The following is a 13,188-nucleotide window of genomic DNA, read 5'->3' as shown; positions in this document are numbered from 1 at the left end:
AAAGTGCTACCTCCCTGTGCATCCCCTGTCAGCATGGGCGCACCTGCAAACGCAGTGGGGTGCAAAGTGCTCCCCTGCAAGTTCCTGCATGCGAGCACTTCTGCTGAGCCGCGGCAGAGCCCTCTCCTCACCAAGGTGCCCCCGACACCTTTGCAGTTCATGTTCCTCATAAGAAACAAAACTCAAAGCCAAACCACAAAGACCTCCAAGCCACCTGCAATGAATACCTACCCTCCACCACCTCTCTTAACTGCTTCTGAACAGCGTCTTGCCATGGTCACTGCCCGACACCTCCACCCTGCCCCATCAGCAGGGACCAAGAAAGGGCTGTAAGCTGCCAGGTGAACCCGTGGCAGCACTCGGAACCCCCCCACTGCTGGGTCTATGGCACCAACCGTGCTAAGACACATGCCTGCCAGCCGGGCACCAGCCAGCTCTGGAGCAGGAGGCAGGGTACGCAACCTGCGGGCGGGAGGCGACACGGCTCTCGGAGCAGAGAGTGCTCCGGGCTGTAGACAAAGTAATCCTTACACACCTTAAGGGCTACCCGAGAAGAAAACAGCCTGTAGGACACTTTAATACCGTCATCTTAACATTTGCAGACCGTTGCCCTCTTGACTTAAGTGTTCCATAAACACAGAGGGGAAACTAAGCTTGACCTTGTCCCCATGACTCCTTCCCCATGACTCTTTTCTAAATATATGCTGGCCGTACTGTTAATGCAGACAGATCAATCAGGAGGGAGTTTTCTCTCAGCCCTGGGCACGTCCACGTGCTTGTATCACAGAGGTCTGCTGCAAAACCCGCTGGCGAGGAGGCTTTCCCCCTGCGCCCGGCGGGGAAGCGCAGGCAGCTTTGCCAGCACGAGACTGACGGCTGCGGCCACCGCCTTCGCCATGCTCACGCTACTGCGGCTCCTCAGAGAGGCGTTCTACAAACACAGTTGTACAGGGGGATTCTGAAGGGCAGGATGGTGATCAAGTATCGTTTCTCAAATCCTGTATTTATTAAACGTCAAAGACTCCAGATGGGCTGGGTTGAATCCAAGCCCCAAGTGTTCTCCAAAACATCTCCATTTCTGAGCTGGTTCAGAGCCAGCCCCATTTCAAGCTGCCGCCGAGTAACGTGGAACCTGGACTTCTTGATAGCAGGCAAGGGAAAAATAATCTTTTCTGCTCAACATGTGCAGGATTTGCTTTTTATAGTTTGTTTCTTAAAAAGTTTGGTCCATCTGAAAGACTCATTAGATGCTTTATTTAAATATTTCGTAACAAAAGCCCTATGACTATAATCAAGTTCTGACTGCTGGACTATGCTGCTCTCTCTCCCTCCCGCTCTAACACATGCTTATCCGAAGAAAGTATTTTATTCTCAATAGCACTGAATGAACAAAAGGGAGAAGAGAGAAAGAAACAAGGAGTATCTCCTGATCACCGGTCGAAACAAGCTCTCCTTGCTCAGGACGGAGACAGTGCTGGAATTAGGCCAGAAGAGAACCCAAAGAATTCAGAAAAAGGTTTTGGAGCCTCTTATGATTGAAAAATCAGACTAAAAGTCACAGCATGGACTCTCTCTCGCCAGCAGCTGAAAGCCAACATTAAACGAGGAAGTTTCTGAAAGCATGAAGCCAAACGTAGTACAATTGTCTACTTTTTAAAAACAACAACAAAAAAAAAAACCAGGAGAAAAAATTGAATTCATAGTAATAGAAAACAAATCTTTTTAAATTTAAAACAAACAAACAATCAAGCCTTACCTTTGTGAACCCTATTTGCTCCTTCCTAAAGTTTTCCAAAGGTTTGATCAGCAAATCACTAGCGTTCTGTACCTACAGCGCAAAGAAAGAAACAGTTTAATTATAGGACACATTAATTTTCTCCTAAATAGAGACTGAACAGGGCTAGAAGCCAAGAACTCTTAGATTTTAATGTCTCTGACTTGCAAACTTGTTCTCTGTCCGCAGGTGAAGTCACTTAACCCATCCGTATCCACACTTCCCCATCTGCAATACACAGAAAACCCCAATCATGGCACACGAGGCTTCGGGGACATTCTGTAAATGACAGACGGGTTCCCCCCAACCTGCCACCAGCCCTGTGCCACCGGCTGCGCTCAGGCAGGACAATCCCGTCAGTGACAGCACCTGCCACCCATCCCGTTTTAACAGAACCGCTGTCCCTATCAGACATGGGAAGGGCTGAGAGAACTGATGTTCAAAGTATGCTGGCTGCTGGGTGAGCCCTCACTCGGAGCAGCCCCAGGAGGCAAGGCTGTTTGTTTATCTCTCCGAGAAGCACAAACCAGAACCAAATATATTCTCAAAGCACACTGGAGACTGCTACTTACTTGTCAGCTCAGCTGGGTCCCTGCCTGCAGCGAGCTGCCCTGCCTGCTCTAATGGGAGGGAAGGGAGCAGAGAAGACCTGCTGCTGCAGCTGCTTCCCCTCTGCCACTGCTGCCGGCTCCTCTGCTGCGGACAACCCGGCCGCACTCCCTCCTGCCACCCAGGCACACCACTGCACTAGCCCTGCTTTCCACAACAGCATCCACCCTTGTCTTTAATGCAAAGCCGTGATGGGTAAGATCCCAGAGGCAGGGACATGTCGAGTTGCTAGCATCTCCCAGTGAACACAGCAGATGCTCATGCTGGTGAGTGCACTGCCAGAAAGCGGCTGCTGCAGTCCTGAAACGAGCTGTTTTCCAATGCTAAACAACCTGTAAGAGCTCAGCAAGGCTACGATGGGCAGGACCTGCTTCTCAGAGAAGGCATGCCCCAAGCTCACGCGAGCAGAAGGCAGAGCTGGGGCCGGCTCCCTGCCGTGGCTTTCTCATGGTCTGGCATTTCTCACCACAGACAGCACTGGGCTTGATGGCTCTAATAACACAGCTCTCAGATAAATGACTTTCCTTCTCCTGAGATCTAGCCAGAAGAGGAATGACAGCAGGTTATCTGTCACAGCGAGAGAATAACAATAACAGCTAGGGAAAAAGGAAAGCCTGCCTGTGTCTCTTCCAGTCCCGTCAGATGTCTGAAAGACACTTTCCTGGGACATGCTCTGCACTCCCTCTCCATGAATCCACAGGCAAACTCACCCCAGTTTGTATCACTGGCTCCAGCTCCACTCTGGCACTGGGACACTACCTGCCATCTCTTCCCATCCCCACTTCTACTGCGACAGGCTGTCTCCCGAGCTCCAGAGAAGGGAGAAGGGAAGAGAAGGGGATACGACACTATACTGCCACAGCCCTTTCAGGTAATTTAAAGCTGATCAACGTGGTGAGAGTGTGAAACCTTCTGAGTGAGCTACTGTCAAGGACTGGTCCTACAAGTGGAGGGCAAAAAAAAAGATTTAGAAAAGTTGGACAGCATCCCTAAAAGCATCCATGATCCCTGAAATGATCCCTTCCACCCACTTACCCACTGCTAAAGGAGCCATTGCATCTGGGATGTAATTAATAAAGAAATATCTTACTGCTTTCCTCCAGCCGCTTACTAGTTTCCTCCCGTTCCCTGCCTGCCTGCGGACCCGCAGAGCGGACGGTGGCGTCCTGCCGGCACAGCCACCCCTGCGGCGCTGTTCCAGCCAGCGGCCTGGCATGAGCTCTCACTGCTGCACGAGGCAGAGGAAAGCAGAGCCAAGACGCACATTCCTGGCATGCTGTAAAAGCTCTCTACTGAGCCCAACCTTCGTGTTTTTCCTGGAGTTAGGAGTGAAACGGGAAGCCAATGCTCACTCTGGAGGAGTTGTGGAGACGCAGAGGGCACAACGCAGCGGAAGACCGAAGGCAGCACATCGCCCTGCGGGAGCTGTGCCGGCAAGGGCAGTGGCACAGGGGGACCCGCGTGCTCACACCCGGCAAAAACGAAGCTAAAAATACATCTTGCTTCTTATTCTTTAACACTTTGTTTCACCACAAAACCAGCTTGTTACCAGCTCAGACACACCTGGCTCTGCAGAGCAAACCTACTGCAGGTGGCATGGTCCTGGGGCTCCATGACTACCTGGCAGGCAGGAGAGGTTTCGGACACTGTGTGGGACAACCTCTCCCTCTCCCCGCCCAGCACCTCCCCTTTGCTGCTCAGGGCCCACGGCGATGGCACTGTGGACCAGATGTGGTACAAAGCACAACGCTTCCCTCCGATGGGAAGCTTCACACCAAGGTGCGTGATGCAGTTCGGCCATGATTTAGCATTTAAACATTGCGACGAGGCAGTAATTACCAGAGCATAGTTCAGATCATCTTACCATCATGGACCTCTCCAGCTCTACCTCGTGGAGCAGCTCTGCGAACTCCTTAAAGGATTCGGCTGTAAAGAAAAGAAGAGGCTGGTCAGCAGAGCTGGGATGTGGCACCGGAGCATGGGACACACGCCGGGGTACCTGAATCTGGCTGCACCCCCAGCATCGCCATCTAAAGGCTTGCCAAAAACCGGAGAAGAGGTGGCCCCTTTTGGCAGAAACCGAGTTAGGCAAGGCCATCAGTAAAGGCTGGCCACGAAGGGTATTTATTAACGCACTGGAGAGGAGGGCCTCCTGCCCGGAGCAATGTGGGAGATAACATCCTGGAAAGGGCAGACAACGTTAATTAGCTTTCATCAGGAACTGTACTGCAAAGCCAGTAAGGCAGGCGGCAGGGAAGGGGCAAATGAGGGGAAGGGGCAGCTGCCAGCACCAGGGGCCGTGGTGGGACGGGTTCTGCCACAGCGGGGGGCTGCCTGTCCTGCCTGGACAGCCGCCAGCAGCACCATAACGGGCCCAGCACCTCTGCCCGAGCTGGGAAGAGATGCAGGTGCTTTCTAGAACCAAGACAAGTCTGTAAAATGAAAACAGCCCGGAATGACAAAGATTACGTTCAGTGACAAGAAGCACAAAGTCCGTGTACCTACAAAGGAAAGGCAGAGGGTGTAGAAACGGTCACAGACATTGACACCACTCCCCAAAATGTTAAAAATTAAACCAAAAGATCTCATTGATCAGCACTTTTCTTGGAGTCCAACTACAACAAAAATAATATGAAACCTTTCCTTTAAGAAAGTGAAACAACAAGTTTTATTTAGCCTGGGGAAAAAAGAGACTAGGTAGAAGCAGTTGACTCTCCCCACACCAACAGGGTTATCACCAAGAGGGAATGCTCAGCCCTTCTCTCTGCCCACCGAAGGAGAACATGGGAAGGGGCTGAATTTGTAGCAGGGGAGAAAACCTCTCTCACCAGAAAAGCACTAACAGCACTGAAACGAGGAGCACTGCAAGTCTTGGTTCTCTGGGAGGCTGTAAGACAAGGCTGGGCAAACATCTGCCTATGCATGTAGCGTGGCTGCATGCTGAACGCCTGCAGGGAATAATCTGATTGCCGCAGTGTACCTGGGAACTACCTGGGAGTTAGCTCGGAAAGGCTCCCACGGTGCCACTCATCACCTGCCAGCTGTGGGAGCAGCACCCTGCTTGGCTCACAGCTGCCCTGCTCGGAGCAGCGCTGGGGACAGGTCCTGCGGGCCTCGTGCTCACCCTTGCGCTGCCGTGTGTAAAGCACAGAACGGCTTTGCAAATCCTACAGTAGTTCCTGAGCTTGCAGTTCAGACCCTGCACTCACTGCAAAGCACGCAGAGGCACTTGACCACTGCTGAGCGATTTAAAGACCACCTGAGAATGAACCAAAGAACCTCAGAAGCGCCTGGCTGACACCAGAGCTTTTGAGCAGGGCGGCATCCACAGCTCCGGCACGCCTGGCTTGGCAGGGGTAACACACGAGGGAATAAGTCAGGCATATAGCAAGGCATGTACAGCAATAGCTCATCCCCACATCCACAGGCGGTACCTTAGGAGACGTACCTGTCCTTCTGCTAAAAACCAGCCGTAATGCATGAGCTTCCAGTGTTAGAGGATTCACTTTGCAGTTGCTGAGACAGACACAAAAGGGAAAAACCACAGCCTCGTGACACAGTCCCCTCAGCTGGCATCATCAAAACATAACCTTCTTGATGAGTCAGTAACTTCTGAGTTCTCTTCCAGAGCGAGGGCTTCAGAGCCTGGCACATGCAATCTCCTAATAGTTTATTACGCTCGACCACAGGGCCCACATGCTGACTTTCACTGTGGTTACTCAGGACAATGTAAAACCTGAAGTGTGCACAGACACCAGGAGCCCGAGCCAGGAAAGGAATTATCACGGGGCGAAAGAGAATCCAGCCCTGAACTTAAAGGGAAAATGTCAGTGCCTAAAATTTTCACTAGATGTTTTTCTTTTTTCTTGCTCTACAGGAAGAGTCCAGGCACACATTTCCTGGCTGCAGTCACAGAGCAACTCACTGAATTTGTCCTTGCACCACAAACACGTGGCTCAGGCTACACCCTGCTGCCAGACCAGCGGTGTCCAGGAGCACTGGGGTGGACCTGCACTACTGGCCTGGGTCAACGCTTGCAAACCCTTGCAGAGCAGAGCAGGGAGGCTGCCGGCAACCGCTGCCTGCCAAGCCACACCTGGGAACTGCCTGGGAGTGACTCAGCTGGCCTCTGCCAGAAGCATGCCAGGAATATCAGCTGCTTAAGAACAGAGGGCTTCAGGTTCCCGTGCCTGGGAGGGAGGAACACGCCACCTGATTTCATTGCTCCATTCACCTCTGAAGGAGCTGCTGATTTGGGTCCCATGTGGGTGACTGGTGGAGGGACCGCAGCCGCTGTGTAATGCGGATGCGTCTGTAACTATTAACATCCCTGGGGGAAAGCGCTGCTCACGACAGACAGCATAGAATCACAGAATAGTTTGGGTTGGAAGGGACCTCTAAAGGTCATTTGAGTCCAACCCCTCTGCAATGAGCAGGGACATCTTCAACTAGAGCAGGTTGCTCAGAGCCCCGTCCAGCCTGACCTGGAATGTTTCCAGGGATGGGGCATCCACCACCTCTCTGGGCAACTGTGCCAGTGCTTCACCACCCTCAGCGTCAAAAATTTCTTCCTTATATCTAGTCTAAATCTACCCCCCTTTAGTTTAAAGCCATTCCCCCTTGTCCTGTTGCAACAGGCCCTGCTAAAAAGTTTGTCGCCATCTTTTTTATAAACCCCCTTTAAGTACTGATAGGCTGCAAGAAGGTCTCCCTGGAGCCTTCTCTTCTCTAGGCTGAACAACCCCAACTCTCTCAGCCTTTCTTCACAGGAGAGGTGTTCCATCCCCCTGATCATTTTCGTGGCCCTCTTCTGGACCCACTCCAACAGGTCCATGTCTTTCTTATGCTGAGGGCTCCAGAGCTGGACGCAGTGCATCAGGTGGGGTCTCACCAGAGCAGAGTAGAGGGGCAGAATCCCCTCCCTCGACCTGCTGGCCACGCTGCTTTGGATGCAGCCCAGGATACGATTGGCCTTCTGGGCTGTGAGCGCACATTGCTGGCTCATGTCCAGCTTTTCATCCACCAGTACCCCCAAGTCCTTCTCGGCAGGGCTGCTCTCAATCCCTTCATCCCCCAGCCTGGATTGATACCGGGGGTTGCCCCGACTCAGGGGCAGGACCTTGCACTTGGCCTTGTTAAACCTCATGGGGTTCACACGGGCCCACTTCTCCAGCTTGTCCAGGTCCCTCTGGATGGCATCCCATCCCTCTGGCATGTCGACCACACCACTCAGCTTGGTGTCATCTGCAAACTTGCTGAGGGTGCACTCGATCCCACTGTCTATGTTGTTGATGAAGATATTAAACAGTGCCGGTCCCAATACGGACCCCTGTGGGATGCCGCTCGTCACCAATCTCCATCTGGACATTGAGCCATTGACCACTGCCCTCTGGATGCGACCATCCAACCGATGCCTCATCCACTGGGTAGTCCACCCATCAAATCCATATCTCTCCAGTTTAGAGAGAAGGATGTTGTGAGGGACCGTGTCAAAGGCCTTACAGAGGTCCAGACAGACGACATCTGTAGCCCTTCCCTTGTCCACTGATGTAGTCACTCCATCATAGAAGGCCACTAGGTTGGTCAGGCAGGACTCGCCCTTGGTGAAGCCATGCCGGCTGTCTCGATCACCTCCCTGTCCTCCATGTGCCTTAGCAGAGCTTCCAGGAGGATCTGTTCCATGATCTTCCCAGGCACAGACGTGAGACTGACTGGCCTGTAGTTCCCCGGGTCTTCCTTTTTTCCCTTTTTAAAAATGGGGGTTATGTTTCCCCTTTGTCCAGTCAGTGGGAACTTCACCAGACTGCCACGATTTCTCAAATATGATGGATAGTGGCTTAGCAACTTCATCTGCCAGTATGCTCAGGACCTGCGGATGGATCTCATCAGGTCCCATGGACTTGTGCACCTTCAGGTGCCTCAGATGGTCTTGAACCTGATCTTCTCTTACAGTGGGCGGCTCTTCATTCTCCCAGTCCCTGCCTTTGCCTTCTGCGGCTTGGGCGGTGTGGCTTGAGTACTTGCCAGTGAAGACTGAGGCAAAAAAGTCATTGAGTACCTCCGCCTTCCCCGTGTCCCAGGTAACCAGGTCATCAACCCAGCGTCTGTGCCCTGACTCACACTTGCAGTGTTCAAAGCCACCACCTGACGTGCAGGGGTGTCAGCCTGCTCTCTGCCTACATAAAAAGAAAGAAGTGCGCCGTGAGCTGTATTTACAGATCAAACGCATTCCCTGAAGTACGATAAGAAGTGCTTGTGAATGTTTTGCTTCATTCCCATATCCTGCACATCAAATGAGCTCCTACGCTCCCACGCAGATCTCTGGCACCCTTGCAGGAGGTGGAAGCTGCTATGGAGATGTCAGCGCCCTGCTGCTGTTTCAGGAATAAGGGAGCCTTGCAAAGTGGCTCAGCCCCAGCAGGCACTGCAGGGTTTGGTGCAGGAGGAGGAACACAGCACAGGCTTTTTCATACAGGGAAACCAGGGACCTCTTCTTGAAAAAGCAAATCAAATATGCCCCAACAAAAACAGAAGTAGGGAAATGCACTCGTTTCGCCACAGTGTTTTACATTTGCTGTGATCTTTTCTTGTTCTTCTCCGCCCGTGATCCCCCCATTCAACCTCTGCCATTTCCAGCAGTCTTCTTTGCCTGCCAAGCGCCACGGCCCCGCCGCACCGGCTCACCGCTGGCGGGCTCCGCTCCCCTCCTGCGACCAGCGCACGGGGGCCAGTGGAGAGGCAGCACAGGGACATTGGAGCTTTGTCCCTTCCAGCCGAGAGGAGAGACACTCCTTTCCTTGGCAGGCTGTTTGCTTCAGATCCCTCTGCTCCCAGGAGGGGCATTTATAAGGCAATGTTTTCCCCTGCCTTATTCAGATGTGTCTGGAAATTCAGCACCTCTATTGCCATTAGGATTTGGAGGCTGACTCATTTCCAATGAGTTTCACCTACAGACTTTCCATAAAGGAAATCAGATTTTGAAGGGCAAGCTGCAGTCTGCTTTAAATTGCTTTAAATAACACAACCAAAAGAACAGGCTTTACTTCCTTCCCCTTTCAGCGATGGCTGAGAGACCTGACATCAGCAATGTCACATTTGCAGCTGCTCCCCAACAACAGCCTGACAAAAGTGCTTTTTTTTTCGTTGTTGTTCTTTTTTCCTATGTTCAGCCCCCAGGAGCAGCCTGGCTAATGCCCTGTGCCCCCCGCCATGGGCAGCCCCATCCCCTCAGCCCAGGCAGGCACCCCCAGGGTTTTGTCCCATGGGCCAGGGTCAGACGCTTGGGGGCTGGAGGATCTCCTGCCATTCCCCCCACCCACTGCCACCACCGCAGCACCCAGGGCCCCGCACCGGCCATTCAACAGCACCAGCTAAGCCAAGAGCAGGATTAATTTTGAAAGTGCTGGGTTTAGGGCATTTAGGCCATTTATTTTCGCTCCCTGGGTGCAGCTGGCAGCTGTGTAACCCGCACAGTTGCACCAGGCTGGCAGGGACGTAACATGGCTTCAGGACTGCTAATCCTGAAACAGATGTGCGGGGAGTAGTACAACATATGTGCCACAGGCTTCCCTTCCGTGAAGGCAGAGACTGGCGATTATTTGCCGTACAATGACACATCCAGCAATTCATTTTTCCTGGCAGTTTGCAGCCTGGTCCCTTTTTCAGGGCAGCGCAGGACAGCTTTGTTTTTGTAACGTGTTCTCTGCCGAGCAAAGGCAGCTTTAGGAGCAGCACCCGCCTGGATCGGGAGATACACCAACGCTCCGGGCCACGCTGTTCCCAATCTACCTGCGGCACTGGGAAGCGAGACTTGCTGGGAGGCCAGCGCTGTGCCACCATCCTCCCCAGCGCCTGGCAGCACGGAGCAGGGCTGGAGCCGTGGAAAACCTCCGCAAATTATCCACTGAATTAGGAATGTGAAACTCTACCCGTGAAAGTTCAACTTTGTAAAATACGCTATGGAATATCTGACTGGCATCTGAGGAACCCGGCTCCTGATGCTGTTTAAAAACCATCAGAGCAGGCAAATTCCTAGAGAAGGAGAGACTTTCTCAGTTACTGAAAGTTTGCATCAAAAAGAAGAAAACTTACCAATATTAATCTCATCATCCGTTAGTGTGTCACCAATAAAGTCGAACTGAAAGGACTGCAAAGTCTGGGAGAATTTCTGTACTGCCGATGAGTAACCTGGAAAAGGACAGAGCAATAAGGCTGTGTATTTTTGCAATTGTTGTACAGAAGCGGCAAGTCTTAGAAATTTAGCCTGAATGGAACAAAACTATAGTGAGGTGGTTAGAAAAATCCATAGGCATTATGAATTTAAGCACTTCAGAAAACGTTCCAATGTTAGTAACCATTAGAGGCTGCAGAGAGCATTTGTTTTGTCTTGTTTTCTTCTTCTTTCTCACTGTTGTTGAAAATGCTTCTGCAATACTAATGGATGCACCGAATCGTACAAACAGCTGATCGATAGCCTCATGTCCTGCTACGTACAGGAAGGGACACAGACACATTTCCCCTGCAGGAAAACATGCAGCTTCAAATGCAGCATTCACCACCGGCACAGGAACGTTTTCAGAGAAGTAGATATCCCCAGTGCCATGCGTGCATCAGCACAGCGCCTCGGAGCACGGAGGCTGTCAGACAGGCTTCTCACTGTTCAGAGTAATTTTTTCATTATATGGGAGAAAAATCTGTAGAGTCAGAAAACAAACGTGGGGAAAAAGATAGGACTCAAAATAACTGCCCTTCTTTAGGGGGTCACAGACACAAACAGGCCCTAAGAGAAGTATGACAGTGCTGCAGCTGAGTGCAGTGAGCTGGAGGGCTCAAGCTGTGCTTGTCGGAGTGTCTGCAGATGGCCCTGGGACCTGCTCCTGGCCTGCTGCTGAAGAAACGTTCAGTCTTGAAGCAAAGACACTTCCTGATGGTGGTTGGTAGCTCAGCCCAAATTATTTTTGGACTTTCCAGAGAAGTTTCTAGCCAAAAGGATCCTTTGTGTCTTTGCATCCTGTGCGGCTGCTTCGCAGCGTCGTCAGTGGCTCCGCTGTTGTGAAGGCGTCTGCTGACATTGGCAGAGGAGCTGCAGCAGGGACGGGGCAGCGACAGCGCAGCGGACCCCAGCACCAAAATCACCCGCCTCACGACAGCGGTGACAGCCACAGGTAACACTTCACCACAGATCCTTCTCCCGCCAGCAGAGCACAAGCGGGACACGTGATGGATTTGACAGCCTTGCATCATCCACATCTTCCTGCACAAAGTTACATGCTTTTTTGGGGAGGTTAGTCTTTCTCCAACCGCAAATACCCAAGATACAAACAGGAGGAGGCTGAACTTCCCTGACCTCAGGGAATAGGATGTAGACAATAAAACAAAAACAAAGGAATAATTTTATACTTTGATTTATGTTGCTATTTTCCCTAATTTTGGACTCCAGCTATAGGCACAGTCCCAGGCTGGATTCCTCTGGGGGGGTGGGGGTGCACAGGAGATGGTGCTTTCTGAAATTCAGGAAGCTGCAAGTGTGGAAGACGTGACGGCACAGACGTTAACGTGCAACCAGCACACACAAACCCTGCTTTGCCAAACCGGGGGAAAGACTGCTGTAGCAGAGCAACGCTGTGTACATGGGTGGTTTTTTTAATTTGTCTGTTTGTTTAAAAAAATAAGACAAGCACAATCACTTTTGGCATCAGTTGCTAAAATCTGGGGGGAAATAACCGCCAAAAATGAGGTGTGAATTAGTGAGGAATTGTGTCTGTACAGTATAGGCTACTCCCTGCATTTCCAGCCTTAGGAAAATGGTGATCTGGGTGTATTTTTGTTTGTTCTTTTCCATTGCAGACTCAGTGACAAAGGAACTTATCACCACAGTGGCAAACATAGGGTTTTCTGAAACACTGCTACAAAGGGGAGAGAAAAATCGGACAACACTAAATTGGATGTTGGGAAAAGGAATCAAATGGCCCGCGTGGGATCCTGGCAGGTCCCCAGACTACTCTGCTTCCCCTGTCCCTAGGCTGGGAGCACCCCGGGGCCCCCGGCCCTCCCCAAGGCCCCCGAGTGACTGCGGCTCGCAGGGACAGCCAGGTCCCCGGCGCAGGGAGGAATGTGGCCTTGAAGCGCACACAAGTCCCCGCTTTCCCCTCAAAAGCTTCGTTCAGCAGTTTCCTCTGACGGGTCAAACCTTTGCTCCTGAATGGGCAGATTCAGGCCTGAATGTCACTATTTAAGCACAGCTGCCGGGGGGCTGAGAGCGTGTAAATGGGTGAACTCCAGCACAGAATGATGTCATTGATTTGATGGAAAACCTCAGCAAATAATTCTCTCTCAGTCCCCGCAGCATTCGCTTCAGGCCGGGGCTGGAGGCTCTCATTCAGTTGTTGCTCAGGGGAATCTTTGTTCGTCCCCCTGCAAACCCTCGTCGTCTTCCCTGGACGCTGCTGATGGCCCCCGCCCAGCCCCTCCTCGCTCCTCGACTACACTTATTAGCGGGTGAACTTCAATCGCTCCATTTGAACACCCATCCCCACCCAGCGCCGGGTCCCTGAGCAGCCCCTCCGAAAGCCAGTGGCACCCAAGGAGGCTCATCGCATCCCACCCTCCCGCACCCGCGGCCGGCATCCGCCTGACCCCCTCCACATGCGCTGGCCGGGGTGCGGGCGATGAGGCACCGGCCAGCTCCGGCTGCGTGCGTCCCCGTGAGCCAGGAGCACGGCTGCACATCCAAATCCCACTCACAGCACCTGTGGGGACGGAGGATTTGCATGCACCGTTTTTCCATCGCATGTGTCAGCACAGCG

General features: G+C 52.2%; 1 protein-coding gene across 2 annotated transcripts in view; it reads right to left on the bottom strand.

The window, feature by feature from the left end:
• OPHN1 (oligophrenin 1) overlaps window positions 1-13,188 on the bottom strand; it is a 71,591-nt gene that overhangs the window by 39,577 nt on the left and 18,826 nt on the right. Inside the window, exons 2-4 of one of the 2 annotated variants that reach the window (XM_076347112.1) lie at window positions 10,475-10,570; window positions 4,248-4,309; window positions 1,757-1,828 (exon numbers count right to left, since the gene is read on the bottom strand). In XM_076347112.1, coding sequence (XP_076203227.1) covers window positions 1,757-1,828; window positions 4,248-4,309; window positions 10,475-10,570 — 230 coding nt within the window. Of the gene's footprint in view, window positions 1-1,756; window positions 1,829-4,247; window positions 4,310-5,831; window positions 5,919-10,474; window positions 10,571-13,188 lie in introns of those variants that run through there. The other variant, XM_076347113.1, reaches the window with a different exon arrangement.

The sequence above is a fragment of the Aptenodytes patagonicus genome, chromosome 9, assembly GCF_965638725.1.
Source record: "Aptenodytes patagonicus chromosome 9, bAptPat1.pri.cur, whole genome shotgun sequence".
NCBI lineage: Eukaryota > Metazoa > Chordata > Aves > Sphenisciformes > Spheniscidae > Aptenodytes > Aptenodytes patagonicus.
This window is presented reverse-complemented; position numbering and strand designations above follow the sequence as displayed.